The sequence below is a fragment of the Perissodus microlepis genome, chromosome 9 (assembly GCF_051167445.1).
Source record: "Perissodus microlepis isolate ML-2025 ecotype Zambia chromosome 9, ASM5116744v1, whole genome shotgun sequence".
Taxonomy (NCBI): Eukaryota; Metazoa; Chordata; class Actinopteri; order Cichliformes; family Cichlidae; genus Perissodus; species Perissodus microlepis.
The window spans coordinates 12,710,519-12,725,442 of NC_140469.1; the positions used below are offsets into that span (position 1 = coordinate 12,710,519).

General features: G+C 39.3%; 1 protein-coding gene across 3 annotated transcripts; it reads right to left on the reverse strand.

Annotated features, from left to right (window-relative positions):
• Nucleotides 1-5,626: 5,626 nt before the first annotated feature.
• ropn1l (rhophilin associated tail protein 1-like) lies at nt 5,627-14,909 on the reverse strand. 3 transcript variants are annotated; one of them, XR_014801274.1, is made up of 7 exons: nt 14,792-14,909; nt 14,248-14,380; nt 13,410-13,533; nt 12,442-12,603; nt 11,666-11,841; nt 6,866-8,221; nt 5,627-6,794 (listed from the first exon to the last, which is right to left on the reverse strand). XR_014801274.1 is itself a non-coding variant. In XM_084939072.1 (6 exons), the coding sequence occupies exons 2-6, from the start codon at nt 14,376-14,378 to the stop codon at nt 8,152-8,154; spliced, it is 663 nt and encodes a 220-aa protein (XP_084795198.1). In that variant the 5' UTR covers nt 14,379-14,380; nt 14,792-14,909; the 3' UTR covers nt 5,627-8,151. The 3 variants fall into 3 exon arrangements, 2 of the variants coding, with proteins under 2 accessions (XP_084795198.1, XP_084795197.1); XM_084939072.1 differs by having other exon boundaries at nt 5,627-8,221; XM_084939071.1 differs by lacking the exons at nt 5,627-6,794; nt 6,866-8,221 and adding an exon at nt 8,228-11,239.
• Nucleotides 14,910-14,924: the final 15 nt, after the last annotated feature.

Consider the following 14,924-nt stretch of genomic DNA (forward strand, 5'->3'; position numbering starts at 1 on the left):
CTGTGCTAGTTCTCTACATCTGACCTCTGCTTGATTCTGATGACTGTTTCATTCGACTTTACACTTAAAGGCAGGATTTCTGGGAATTTTGTCTTAAACTCAAATTCTAAGATATTCTCTCTAGTGTAGTATCCTTTTTTCTCTCAGTAACAATAACATCAATTTGCTGACATCATCTGCTTTGGAAAAGAATCAAGTGCATAACAGTCCCAGTGTGTCCCTATTATTATTATACCTTCATCTACGCCCAGCTGAGAGCTCTGTTCTCCCATGGCTCATCCATCTCTGTCGTATCACTCTGCTGCTGTGTGGGTATCAGTCACTGTTAGGACTTTCAGAGATATATATCTGTGAAATTTCACTTTCTGCTCAGGCAGCAGAGGACTCAAAGACACCAGAGCAATAGATCACAGACTTGAATGCCTCACCTCCAGCTTTGAGTTAGTTTAGATCTGTGGTGAAGCTGCAGCCTTTTTTATTTCCCCTTTTTATTTGATGTCATTTCACAGATTCACCAACTAATTTTCATAGATTTCAAACCAAGTCAGCTCACAATTGTGGAAACTTATTGGGAGAGGCCTAAAAGTGACATTGCAACATTATAATTACAAAAACTTGCTATATTAAGAGAAAGGGAAAAAACAACAATTTCACACAATTTCCTTGAAACTTATGTAAAAAGAACAAGAAAAATTCCATTACCTGCTGGACAAAAACAAACCCCACTGGTTTTTGGCTCAAAACAGTCAGTGCATGGTGGGAATCTGACTATCTGAGCACAGCGACTGACTAGACCAAAACACACATAAAACACAGAGCAGATATTCTACCAGTAAGAAGGTCAGAGGTTTAATCCCCGGCTCTTCAAGGCAAGATACTGAACCCTGCGCTTCCCCTGCTGCGTCCATTGGAGAGCAACTTACGTTAAAAGTGCTTCAGCATAGAAAGAAATGCTTGTGTGCGTGTGTGAATGAGGCTTGGCATAAGAAAACACTTTGAATGCTGAAATAGAGAAGAAATCCAATATATATGTACCAGTTTGTTTATATAAGTATCAGTTCATAGAGACTGGTCAACAAAGACAAAACTGGATCTCTAAAGATGACAGGTTAGGAAAGAGCCACACTCTGTGCAACAAAGCAGCACCTATGAAGACATTAGAACAAATGTAAGCTCAACGAATGGGATAAAATAATATCGCGGTTTATATGGGGGGGAAGCGGTCGAGGGTTTGTTTTAAAACTTTACAACTACATAAGAAGGCGGGAGGATGGGGGTTGCCGTCACTAAAAAATAACTTTCGGGCTGCTCAGCTGAAGACTGTGGTCGATTGGTGTGATACAAGCTACCAAGCACAATGGAAGGCTTTATTTAAATGGTATGCATATGACTCTGACTTTGTCCCGAATAAATTGGACTCACGTTTTGAAAGTTGGTCTGCTAAAGGGTTATCTACATTCGATAGTTTGATTAAGGATGGGAACTTAATTAGTTTTGACACACTGAAACAGAAATACAATCTAGAAAATCAGGATTTTTATCGATACTTGAAAATAAGACATTATATAAAGACAACAATCGGTGTGATGTCAAACACTAATGTGGAATTGGTAACTCTGTTTAGACAGGCGTATAGTGGGGATGTCGATACAAGACTCATTTCCTTTTTGTATAATTTTCTTATAAATAAGCTTCCCCACTCAACTGACTATGTGAAGATGTTATGGGAAAAGGAGGGAGGGGTGTGTGTTTCAAGGGAGGAATGGACTCAGATGTGGGAACGGCAATGGAGGAGTACTTCCTCCAGCAGCTGGAGGGAATTTGGATGGAAGTCTATGATAAGGTTCTTTATTACTCCGTGTCAAAAGGCTCATTATGATGCGAAACCTCCTGTGTGCTGGAGAAACTGTGGACACCAACGAGCACATCACACCCATATTATGTGGGATTGTTCTTTCATGGTACACTACAAGGCATTTTTGACTGTACATTTCCTTTGGACATGAAGACAATCTTTTTTGGATGTATACCGCAGAATTGGTCTAAAAATGATACATGTCTGTTAAGAGCTTTACTTGTTGCAAGTAAGAAAGGTATAACTAAGAAATGGTCCTTGCAAGATATACTGACTTTGTCATTATGGTGGGAAATTACGCTAGAGATTTATAGGATGGAGGAGGTAACAGCTCCAACAGTCACTCCCGACTGTTCAGTGTTCTTTTTTTTTTTTTTTTCATTTTGTTTTGTTTTTCCTCTTGTAAACTGTGTTGAAAAAAAAAAAAAGAACAAATGTAAGCTTCCATCCATCCATGTCTTGGAGGCAGCAGCCTAAGCAAGCAAGCCCAGACCTTCTGCCCTCCAGGTACCTCTACCAGCTTATGCAGCCAGCCATGAGATGTCATCTCTCCACAGTGTGTCATGGATCTGCACCACGGCCTCCTTCAAACTTCAAGACTAAAGTGCAACATCTCCTTGGGAAACAAACGTGTGATTGCTATAAAATTAGCAACATTTGTTTATGCATGACAAGAGACAACCAGTGCAACGCATGACAACACTGATACAACTGTGCTGTCTTTGCTATTTTGCAGTTCTTTTGTATTGTTATTAATTGTTTCTTTGCTAATCTGAAACACATATCACTTCTACATGCAGTCAGCCTGTTACACACGCACAAATGCACACAAAGTGGATGGTCCTAGCTATCAATTTAGCAGATTTTTATCCCTATATAGTATTTTAAACTGAACTATTCAGAATAAAGCACGTGACGTAAAACGGGGGGGGGCAGATAGTAGGAACAGACTCTTTTACTTCTCTTTTCCCCTGCTTCTCCTACAATATTCCCAAATATCTAGTCTACTCTCATTTATAAAAAAAAAGGGTGTGAACAAAATATTAGAACTACCTCTTATTGTAATGCAGTTGCAGTGTAATGCAAAGAGAGAAACTAACTATAAAGGGAAGTCCAGACACAGCTGAAATAACCACAGCTGAACAGTTATAACTGTCACAAAGGAGGCTTTATCACAGGCCTGTGGTGTCGGACCACAATCCTTTTAGCTAAGCAGAGCAAACCAACAGGCAATTGAGTGTTAATACTTCAAGTTGGATTCTGTTCCAGTCTTACATTTTGATCCATCCCTCAGCTGTAGTAGTGCTATTCAGTGCAATGTTCAGCAGAATAAAGCTCCCGTGAAAGCAACAATTTTCCTTTAGTAAAAAAGAAATTGGCTAGTATTGCTTGGCACTAAACTGGTCTTTGAGGGGATTAAACTCAATAACTAGAGCCCATTAAAGTGCAGGGATTCAAAGACGGCATGATATTACAAGTTCTTATGCGAAACAGTTTGCCTTATATTATTATTATTATTGTTGTTGTTGTCATTATTCAGCTTTATTTCCTGTGTTTGTTTTCTATCATGATATATAAATGATGGTTAGACAACTGTATTATAAAATCAAATAACCTGCTACAACATGCAAATCCCCACAGTGACACTCTTCTCATTCTTCTCATTCAAAATGGAAGGGTACATTAACAAGGGTGATAATTTAGGATACAAACTCTTTATCTCTTTCAAAGGGACATTTTATCATCAAGGCCTGGGACAGAAACACAGCTGTTGGAAAATTTATGTTTCAGTTAAGGACACTTTACATTTGCAGCCATACACTCTGTATATGTCCTACAGCATCCCACGGTGCAGGATTCTGCCTGATAACTGAGAACAGCCTCGTTGCAAATCAGACATTGTTCACTATTGCACGGAATGGAAAGTTGACAAAGTGATTGAAGTGAAAAGTGACTTATTAAATCACCATAAAAATATGTATGTTGAACCACCACCAGTAAGATGGCAAGTGTAATTTAAGCGACTTTTATTAAATACAGCACAGAATTAAGTATGAATCAGGTCAATGCCAATGAAGGCAGTGTGATCCACAAGCAGGCAGTTGCTGACAGAGCATCTCAAGCAAGGAAACACAGCATTTGGTTGTATCTGTGGGTTCTAGACTTCAAGCAGTCAAACAGTCACTTTTGAGCCTTTGATAATGGGGAGTTGTGTATAAAAATAGCTGTAATTCTAAAATAAAACCAAAATGTCCTCACGGCATGTGTTTGAAATATGTCTTAACCTATAAGCAGAGTAATATTACTTTTTAAAAAAAACATTACCATGGAATATTCTTCATGTAAAAAGGCATTTTCCGATAAGACGCGCGTACAGTGGAATGCAACCTTGTTAATAGTCATTATTTTCCTGTATAAATTGTTGGTTGTTAAATTAAAAAGTGTCAGTTAAATATATCATATTTACACACACACAGTGATATTTGAGAAGTGAAATTAAGTTTATTGGATTTACAGAAAGTGTGCAATAATAGTTCAAACAAAATCAGGCAGGTGCATAAATTTGGGCACCGTTGCCATTTTATTGATTCCAAAACCTTTAGAACTAATTATTGGAACTCAAATTGACCCCTGACCTACATACACAGGTGAATCCAATAATGAGAAAGAGCATTTAAGGGGGTCGATTGTAAGTTTCCCTCCTCTTTTAATTTTCTCTGAAGAGTAGCAACATGGGGGTCTCAAAACAACTCTCAAATGACCTGAAGACAAAGATTGTTCACCAGCATGGTTTAGGGGAAGGACACAGAAAGCTGTCTCAGAGATTTAAGCTGTCTGTTTCCACAGTTAGGAACATATTGAAAAAAATGGAAGACCACAGGCTCAGTTGAAGTTAAGGCTCGAAGTGGCTGACCAAGAAAAATCTCGGACAGACAGAAGCGACGAATGGTGAGAAGAGTCAGAGTCAACCCACAGACCAGCACCAAAGACCTACAACATCATCTTGCAGCAGATGGAGTCACTGTGCATTATTCAACCATTCGGCGCACTCTACACAAGGAGATGCTGTATGCGAGAGTGATGCAGAGGAAGCCCTTTCTCCGCCCACAGCACAAAGAGAGCTGCTAAAGCACATTTGGACAAGCCAGCTTCATTCTGGAATAAGGTGCTGTGGACTGATGAAACTACGATTGAGTTATTTGGGCATAACAAGGGGCGTTATGCATGGAGGAAAAAGAACACAGCATTCCAAGAAAAACACCTGCTACCTACAGTAAAATATGGTGGTGGTTCCATCATGCTGTGGGGCTGTGTGGCCAGTGCAGGGACTGGGAATCTTGTCAAAGTTGAGGGACACATGGATTCCACTCAGTATCAGCAGATTCTGGAGACCAATGTCCAGGAATCAGTGACAAAGCTGAAGCTGCGCCGGGGCTGGATCTTTCAACAAGACAACGACCCAAAACACTGCTCAAAATCCACTAAGGCATTCATGCAGAGGAACAAGTACAACGTTCTGGAATGGCCTTCTCCTACAACCTACAGGAAGTGTTTAGAGGCTGCAATTTCTGCAAAAGGCGGATCTACTAAATATTGATTTCATTTCTTTTTTTGTGGTGCCCAAATTTATGCACCTGCCTGATTTTGTTTAAACATTATTGCACACTTTCTGTAAATCCAATAAACTTCATTTCACTTCTCAAATATCACCTTGTGTGTGTCTCCTATATGACATATTTAACTGACATTTTTTATTGTAACATCCAACGATTTATACAGGAAAATAATGACTATTAACAAGGTTGCCCAAACTTTTGCATCCCACTGTATGTGAAAACTCTTCTTTCCAGGAAAGAAAGATGAGTTTTCTTGAATTTTTCTGCAAGAAAATAAAATGACCTTGCTGTTGCTTGTATGTTTAGGCAGGCTCCTGTATGCTTTTCCTCTTTCAGTCATTCATTTTTCCCCTGAAAACCTCAAGCAGCCAAAACACCCACAATGCTCCCCTCTTTGGCACATAGCAGGAGTCCCTCACAATGATCCACTATGAGCCCTGTATGTGCACAAGCACTGAACTGTTAGGTGCATGCATGTGTGTAATGAACTGAAAATGTGACTTAAATTAAGTGTTTATGACAGGCTTTTAAAGGATTGTTTCTGTCTGAGAGTAGGTTGGAAAATTTTTTCTTCTCTTTATAGCACTGACCCTAACGTGGTGATTATTAATAGATTGATTAGAACCTCTTGATATTCTTGCCTAATAAGTTAATGAAGCCAGGGCACAAAACACTACCAGCACTCAGAAGCTGAGGGTGACACTTAAATCCATGGTGAGAGAAAGCTTTTGTAGAATGTTAAGTAGGGGGAAAAAAATTCAATAGTCTACAAGTGGTAATTAGCTAATTTTAATCAATCACTAGAGGCCCTTAATTAAGTGCTGTGTATTCATGTGTTTAAAAAAAACCCTCCCAAATACAGGCTGTACCAATCAATGTTACGTATTGGTAGCATGATGTCAGACCAAAGACAAAATCAGGCTTGTAAATAGATTAATTAAAAAAAAATCTTTAAAAATCGTCTTTCAGTTTTAAGGATTCAAGTATACATCCTCCACTAGGCAACAACACATGAAGCATTACACTGGATTATTATTTATTCAATAAAAAGTATGGCAAAAACAGTGTGTGTAAAATCTACAAACAAGTGCAACCTTACATAATATTGGAATTAAGACAGTAAGTAGCAGCAAGGTGCTGTTAATCCAATGCACTTGATCAACTGATCATCAGCAGCTGTTAGTACTAGTCTGTAGTATTTAAGTGTGTGTTAAGGAGGAAGACATGGAGGAAAGACATCAGCAAAGACCTTAGATTACCAATTCTTGATGGCCATCTGGGATTGGTTGTGGGGTGATCTCCAAATAATCTGGTCCATCATTCTGCAGTAAGAAAAATTATTCACAAGTGGAAAACAAGATAGATGTAATCTTTCCAAGAGCAGGCAACTCACCCTAGAGGACTCATTTCACCTGATAGGAGGCAACCTTTCTGCAAACAGTCCCAGTCCCTAATTTTAGACACCAAACACATCATATGAGCATACTAACTGTAAAGCACAGGGGTGATGATTTGGAATTGTTTTGCAGCCTTGGACCTGGACACCTTCCAGTCATAGAGATGACCGTGAAGTCCTCTGTATACCAAAGTGTTCTAGAGTCAAATGTGAGTCTGTTGTCCAACAGCTAAAGCTTTGCCTAAATCGAGTCGTGCAACAGAACAATGAAACCAAACACACCAGCTAATAATCTACAACTGAATGGCTGAAAAAGAAAAGAATCAAGGTGCTGTCAAAGTCTGGACCTCAACCTGACTGAAACACTGTGGTGGGACCTTAATAGAGCTGTGCATAAATAAATGCAAGAAAACCACAGTTAATGGAAGGAGTACAACAGCAAAATCCCTTCACAGTGATGTGAGAGACTGATAAAGTCACACAAAAAACTATCACTTCAAGCAGCTACAGAATCATAGAATTTACTTAGTTTTTCACACACATTGATTTTCATTAATCAAATAATGAAACTGTGTAATATTTCACGTGATGTTGCTCATCCTTTGTCTCATGAAATAATTTTAGAACCTGGTAAGGACCAGATAATTTTTAAGAAATCCTGATATATAAAATCTTCAAAGTGACAGAGGGGATACTTTCTTTTTGGCCGTCTTGCAGAGCAACTAATGACTGTTGTGCATAATCATGTAGGTAATGCTACTGTACAAGGGACTTATCAAGCTGTATAAAATGCTGGTCCTTCAACGGCTGCATGATAATGGCTGCAATAAATCCCAGAATCTGATGAAGCACCCCCACCCCTCACCCCGAGGTCCTCTCTCAAAATGCAAAAAGTAATTACAGTATTTTTTTGAAGGAGTTTAAGTCTCAATAATTAAATTCACACCTGCTGATATGTGTCACAGTGGGGATTTTAAGATCACTGTTCCATTAGGAAGATAATGAGGCTCAAAGAGAAAATGCTTTGCGGGTCTTTGCTTGATTGACAGGTGCCTGTCAATCCCATCTTAAAGATGGCGGTGAGCGTATACCCCAGACGTATGAGAGAAGTGAGGGTGATATCACAGACGGTTCAGCCATATTTCTGTTTTTAGCATTTACAATGTAGACAGTATTTCCAGATCATTTCCTTATTTTTGACATATCAGCACATGATGCACAATCCTTTTAGGATTCGAATCCACCTCCACTGTTAAACCTCCAGCTTCGGTGTGCATGGTTTGTTATGGAGCTGAAGCCACATCGTCCCAGTAGATAAAGTCCAGTGGCTTTATCATCCCATGTTGCAGTTCCCTGTAATATACACGCATTAAATATGTTACATGTCAATTAAATTCATTTCATTCATATATATGTATGTACAGCAAAACAATTCATACAAACATCTCCAGTCATCACAGATTACTTATCTAGATTTTCTTTTTGAAGTAAACTGAAACTAACCGACTGATAAAACCGACCCATAAATCTTTCAAACCAACAATGCTCTCATGCTCCCAAAGTCGAGTCTAGCTCAACCCAGTTCAACAATACAGCTCACAGAACGATAAATTCTGCAACTTCAGAAAACAGCTAGAAATATGTTTTCCCTTATCCTTATCCCGAAATCTCTTACACAACAGAGTCACTGTAGAATGAAGCCTTTGTGTCTGCTCTCTCTTCTACTGCCTTTTTTTTTCTTCGCACTGCCCTGCAACATTTGTCACGTCCCTGGAGATGTGATGTTGTGAGCAAAAGTTGGAGAAACAGTAAAGGCTGCGCAACCAGGTCCACCCTAAAGCTGAGATTCCTAAACCACTGACATCTTTGCAATTACATCATGTTTTTCCATGTTCTAACATCCTAAAACAAAGGGCGCACACAGCATCTGTAACTGTAAGCCTGACTATTATAGTGCAAGATGCACCTAAAAAGAAATTTATTGGAGAGAAATTTGAGGATATCCAAGGAATGCTTTGTGAGGAGCATATAATGTGTTGCAATCAAACAGTAGGTATTTACATATACAGTGATTTACAATCTATTCTTCTTTTGCTGCTCCATAAATTTACTTCTGCACCTTACTGTGTACCTCAGCACCTCTATGGCTCTCCCTCAACATGTTTTAAATAAATAAACTAAGGATAGTAATGCTTCTCTGTGTTGAGGCCACAGCATTCTTGGTGGATTGTACTTTTACTTTACTAGAACTGTCAACCAAGACAGATGTGACTGACAAGACAGACATTTTTCTAAAGAACAAGAACATGTTGTGTCTCAAAACACATGCAGTTTGCCAGCTTTGCCAGGTTTAGTTTGATTTAAGTCAACAGGAGGCTGCTCTTTGTAATTTGCTGTCATGAGGCTTGGATTTTGTAAATCTCGAAGAATTATGTGCACAGGGTGAAAGACATGTTTTTACTACTTTGCTGTTTTACTATAGCAACATTACCAGAGTATCTAAATCCAATTAACAACGACATAATAATTCACTAGATCAAAAAGCTTTCAAATAGAAGCCCCTAACACTCATGCAAGCAATAGTGCTTGCTTGCAGACTGAATAAATACACAACTGAGCTTTCAACATAGTGTTTTATTGTAAGCAGTAACAGCATTAAGGGTAATTCCTAGATCACTGGAAAGTACCAGCTCACAAACATGTACTTTTTTGAGAAAAGAAAAAAACTACATATATAGCCCCGCAGGGTTTTTCCGGTTTCAAAATGGGCCGTTTTTATAATCCTTATAAAAAATGATCAGTCAAGGCTAGTCTGTATTTTGAGAAATCAATGGGTTTTTTATTATTTCTGTGCAACTGATACACAGTAATGCCTACTATGTAATGGTGAATGAATCCCTAATAAGTAGTTAAAAAAGGAACTGTTATATTTCCTCTGGCTATGCATAAAACGTGTGGGGTTGCCGCAAATTCCTGTATATGAGAAAACCCTGCACAGAATCAAAATCTTCCTGATTTCCTTATCAAAAGAGGTTCATCGGTTCCTGGAAAAAAAAGATCCACAGGAAACCAAGTTCAAATCAGTGTTTATGTTTTCTACTTGTCAATTTATATACCTCTTTTAATACAATATAAGTACAGCTAAAAATCTCGTCCTGTTTAACCTTGTAATTCCAGCTGGGCGATCCACATCCTCACGCATGGCTTCTGAATGTTGTGTTATTTAATGAAGACAAATTATGCGCTGACTGCATCATGCGCTAAATCTTTGATACCAGAGTTATCTCTGCTTCAGACTTCACCCAGACATAAAAGCTATCAATACAAATAGGAATCTTTCCAAATATAAAAGCATTATGAGCAGATTACAGTTAATACTGAGTTATTTTCAGCGCGCTCATTTACTCAGTTCTAACGTGGGCGTTGCACAAAAAGATCACTGCTGGAAGCCCTGACAAAATTCTTTCTCTGCTGTGTCATATGGGCGGAGAGCCTGCAGTTATCGAGTTAGCGGGGGCTCTATCTGTCTTCCAGTCTTCTTTGACTTGACCACAGTTGCAATCCTGGAAGGGGTAAGCTACAGTATCTGTGTGTGCGTGTATCCTCCACCCCTGCGACCAAATGCCAAAAGTGTCTGAAAATGGAATTTTCTCTGATCCCGTTTGTTGTGCTGTCTGTTGAAATACCTCCAACGTAGCAGTTTTGTGTGAGAGGCAAATATGTTAATAACAGTCATACTGTATCTCTGGACCTCTGGACCTTTCACACTGTCACTGTCACTGGTGTTGAAATGTGCCTCTGTTTGTTTACAGTACTGCACAGAGGAGTGAATATAACACAAGTCTCTAACGCAAGCTGAAAATCACACTCTTGTGGCGTAGGCGCTTATCTATTTGACTTCCTTTTTTTGGTCTGCTGGGTGAAATGCAGACGCGAGCAGAGAGGCCAAATGTGGCGAGGCTGCAAGCTGATAGGCAGCGTGCATGATAAATGAACTTCACTAGCCGAGTCATACGGGAATGGGAAATAAAAAGCATACACACACACCCTACCTGACAGTTTGAGCATGGCAGCTTTGTGCTTCTATTGCTGCTCATTAAATCCAACCCGACTCATAATAGCGGCTTGATTCAGCCGGACACTGATGAATAATCGGCCACAGTGGCTGATGCCAACAATTAATGGGACCAATTTCTTTTTGGAAAAACAGCTGTGCTTGACGAAGCGTTAGCTGCTCCATTTATTAATTGGGTGCCATCATTTCCTTATTCCTATTTCTAACTTCTTTCTTCCACTGCTTTCTGCCTCTGCTTCCCTCCCTTCCTGCTGGGGTAGAAGTTGGAAACCTGAATCATGCCGTTCTGCTTGTTGCTGTCGGGCAGAGAAACCAGCGAATCAGTGCAACAGCTCCACTCAGCAGCATAGGGATTTTCACAACACTGAACATCACAATCTCACAATATTATCTGAGGCTAGTGGGAAATGGCTTAGTGCTTAAACTGTCTGTGCTTCTGAGCCAACTGACACTGACTGGCAGAAATGTTGGGCCAACAGAGTTAAAATACTGCTTAGCACATCCAGAGTTATGACTGAATTACAAAAGAGGAAAAAATTTTTTTTAAACAAACAAAAGATTTTTTTTTGCTTGGGCTGAAGAAATCATTCAAACTGGGAAACTAATTACGCTGTGTGAAAAAAAAAAATAGTTATGCATACAAAATAGCTCAATTGTCCACTACTACACCCATTCTGCTTGTGGTGTGACAGCTATACATCTGAGGAGAAAATGACACCTACACTTGTGGCTGCAGACTGCTGAGGAAGTTGTCAATGCGTTCCTGTGGCACGTCCCCGTCTAGCTGAGCCAGGTAAGTGTAGAGCCTGACAAAGGTGTCGAACGGGATCTTTGCGGCACCACCCGTCTCATCCTCTGTTAGGATCTCGCAGGCAAACTTAAGCGAACTGATAAGAGTCTGAGGATTTGTGTTGCCACAAAAACAAAGAATTAGTTTGCTGTCGCATCCCATTTAAGCAAGACACACTGAAATATACTTGCATGCACACACTGTAACTCAGACAGCTAAATCTAAGTAGCATAAGAGTGCCCTCGTGTGGTTAAAGTGTTCAAGAGCCTTGAAAACAGGAGTAGAATTCTACCTAAATTACTAACACTGAGCACATAATGCTGTTATTGCTTAGCTGCATTTGCTTTCCTAGACACCAACTTATCTTCTGTAAAGTTCTTCATGCTTAAATAAATTCTCTTTGATCTGTCACTACTGCTCTATCTGAATCTGTGAAGCCAAAAAAAAATAAATCATTGGCTTAACAGCGAAGCGAAGATTCAAGTAGTTGCTAAAGGATTTATCCAGTCACTCTTTTTTGGAGCCAGGGGACCCCGATGATGGAGACTGCATTGCAAATTCCTGGATCTAACATTAACACCTGGAGACTAGAGTGTGCTGCTGGAGGATCTCCAGCTGTTCTTGGCCTCACACCAGGTTTTTAAGGCTCAAAGGAAGAAGTATATAAAGTTGTATTTGCATTTATAGCCAGGATTGTGAACACCTCACCCCTCCAAGAGCGCTGCAGCCCAGGGCAAAAAACTCCATCCAGTCGATATCTGAGCCAAAGCTGCCCAGCGACAGCAGGGTCTCCAGCTGAGCCACAGGTAGACACAGGCCCTTCCACTTCGCCTGCAGTTCCTCTTTGCTACAGGTTGTCTTGGGCGACAGCTATGATTTGATGATAAAAAATGGGGGGTTAGGAGACTTTAGGGGGAAAAAAATCTACTTATTCACTTTCTAGATAAAATCTGAAATGAGTCCTATTTCCACAAATAAACAACAAGGTTGGATATGGAGAATCTGGTGGCTCTATTTACTTACAATCTCTTTTTTCTCTAGACTTTTATATGTGGACAGCCAGGGCATAAATAACCGCAAATACTGATGCACAGTAATCCAAATAAAAAGTAGATTTGAACAGGATATAAACACTAATAATAATCTCTCAAATAATGGCACAGATCTGCATTTGTTTTGCATCCAGATTTTCTGGATTTCTTTCAGACTTTCTACTATCAATGCAGTTTAAAATGTTACAAAATGAATAATTCGAGACAGCAAAAGAGCAGCACTCTCACAAGATTAATGCTGCCGCTTAAGTGCTAGCTTTTAAGGAAATATTAATTATTCATTTCTTTTAATGAATCCGCCACACCGAGATGCCAGTAAACAGCCCAGGTGAGATAAAATGGATTTAAAACAATATGAAACTTTAATGACCCACACGGGAAACATCACTGCAATATGGAGACACACACATAAAAACACGCATAAAAGAATAGAAGAGTAATCAAAGTTGGACATTAAACTCAATGGAAGTTATAATTATACCCATAAAAGCAAAACAGTAAATGGCAAAACGCAAATATGTGATAAAGTAAATGCATTTATTTCTTTCAAAAGCAACAGTGAGAATAAAATTTTTATTTGTGCGACAACTTCTACAGGTTACGAGCCTGCTGTTGAGAAACTACCTGTTTGTGGAGGATCTTCAGAAGACCTGGAGTCAGCCCAGTGTCCGTCTTCTGGGTGGCAACATTTAATTCCAGCCTGTCCTTAACAGGCAGACACTCTCCTTTAGACAGAGCACTGAAGTATCTGGAAGAGGACACAGTCATAATAATTAGCAAAGAATTCTTAAACACTGTGTTTAGCATCACCATTCTCTGAAATTCATCTGCCCAAGCTTCCTAAGTATACCATTCAAATATACCATTTGCTTTTCTTTGTGAGAGGTTTTCCAGGCATGCTGTGGCATATTTCACTTGATTATTAGAAAAGAAAAATTATAACTTTCCATGCATTTACTGACTTTCAGGATCTCTGAAAGGGAACAGAGCCAAGTATTACTTTAATAACATAAACATCTCATCACCCAGGAGGCGCTCGATTTGTTTTTTTGCTTCACTGTATGACTCACTTTATTGTCTATTGCTATAAACAAAGCCAAGCTACATTGGTCAATAAAAAGGAAGAGGATGCTGAGAGTCCTTAGAGGTAGGAAATAAAAGGTAAAAGAAAATAAATTGAATATTTCCATATCATCGAGTGCTTTTAGCATGGTTTTTCTTTATTCGAGACAGTAAGATAGTTTAACTGCTGCACTAACATGAAAGCCCTTGGGATCTAATTACAGCTAGTCAATGCAACGATAAGACACGCACAGGTGAAAGGGGCCTGCCTTTTCCTACAGTGATGTAGCCTGGAGACATGGTTTATGCTCCTGTTTGTGAGAATTAAACTGGAATAAAACACAATCACACATATCTCTACTCTTAACCTGAACCTTCATTGACAGACATTAAGACTTACCCCGTAGACCACTGCAACAAATCCTTGGGCTGTGTTCGGATGGCTGCCTTAGTAAAGTCTTTAAGGATGTCTGGCAGCTCGGGAGGGATGTTGATTTGCTGGGCACAGTAGAATGTGTCTGGAAGAGGCATGGCTGTAATATAAACAATGCAATAATGTCCAATTAGTTGAAAAGAAATAGAATCCAATAGAAAATTAAAAACTACACTAAAAATCACCCGCACTGACAAAAAAACATCATTAATATAAAGACTGCATTCTGGTGCTTCAAATTTTTCTGTGCTACCCATGGGAGTTTGACAGGAATATAGACATATGATTATGAACACAGTGCGTTTCAAAGAAGTAAGTTTAAAATTTGCATATACACTCTCATCTGGTACCGTTTTTTTACCGATTCAACTTAATAAATTAATACTAATTTCTAGTCCACCAAACATTGTCTCCCAATTGTCCTTCTCCTTTGTTCAACTACATAATTATAGTATGTTCACTGACATTAATCCGCTGTATGGTACTTGCTTTAAAAACTGTAGGCTGTTACCTGGACTGATGAACAGAAAGTCACCGGAAGACGCCCCTGAAATATGAGTTGCTAGCCTAAGTAATGGTTATTTATGCCTAGCAGTTCATGGGAGTGTTGTAGCGTCGTCGCATAGCAACGGCGTCTTCTTCTT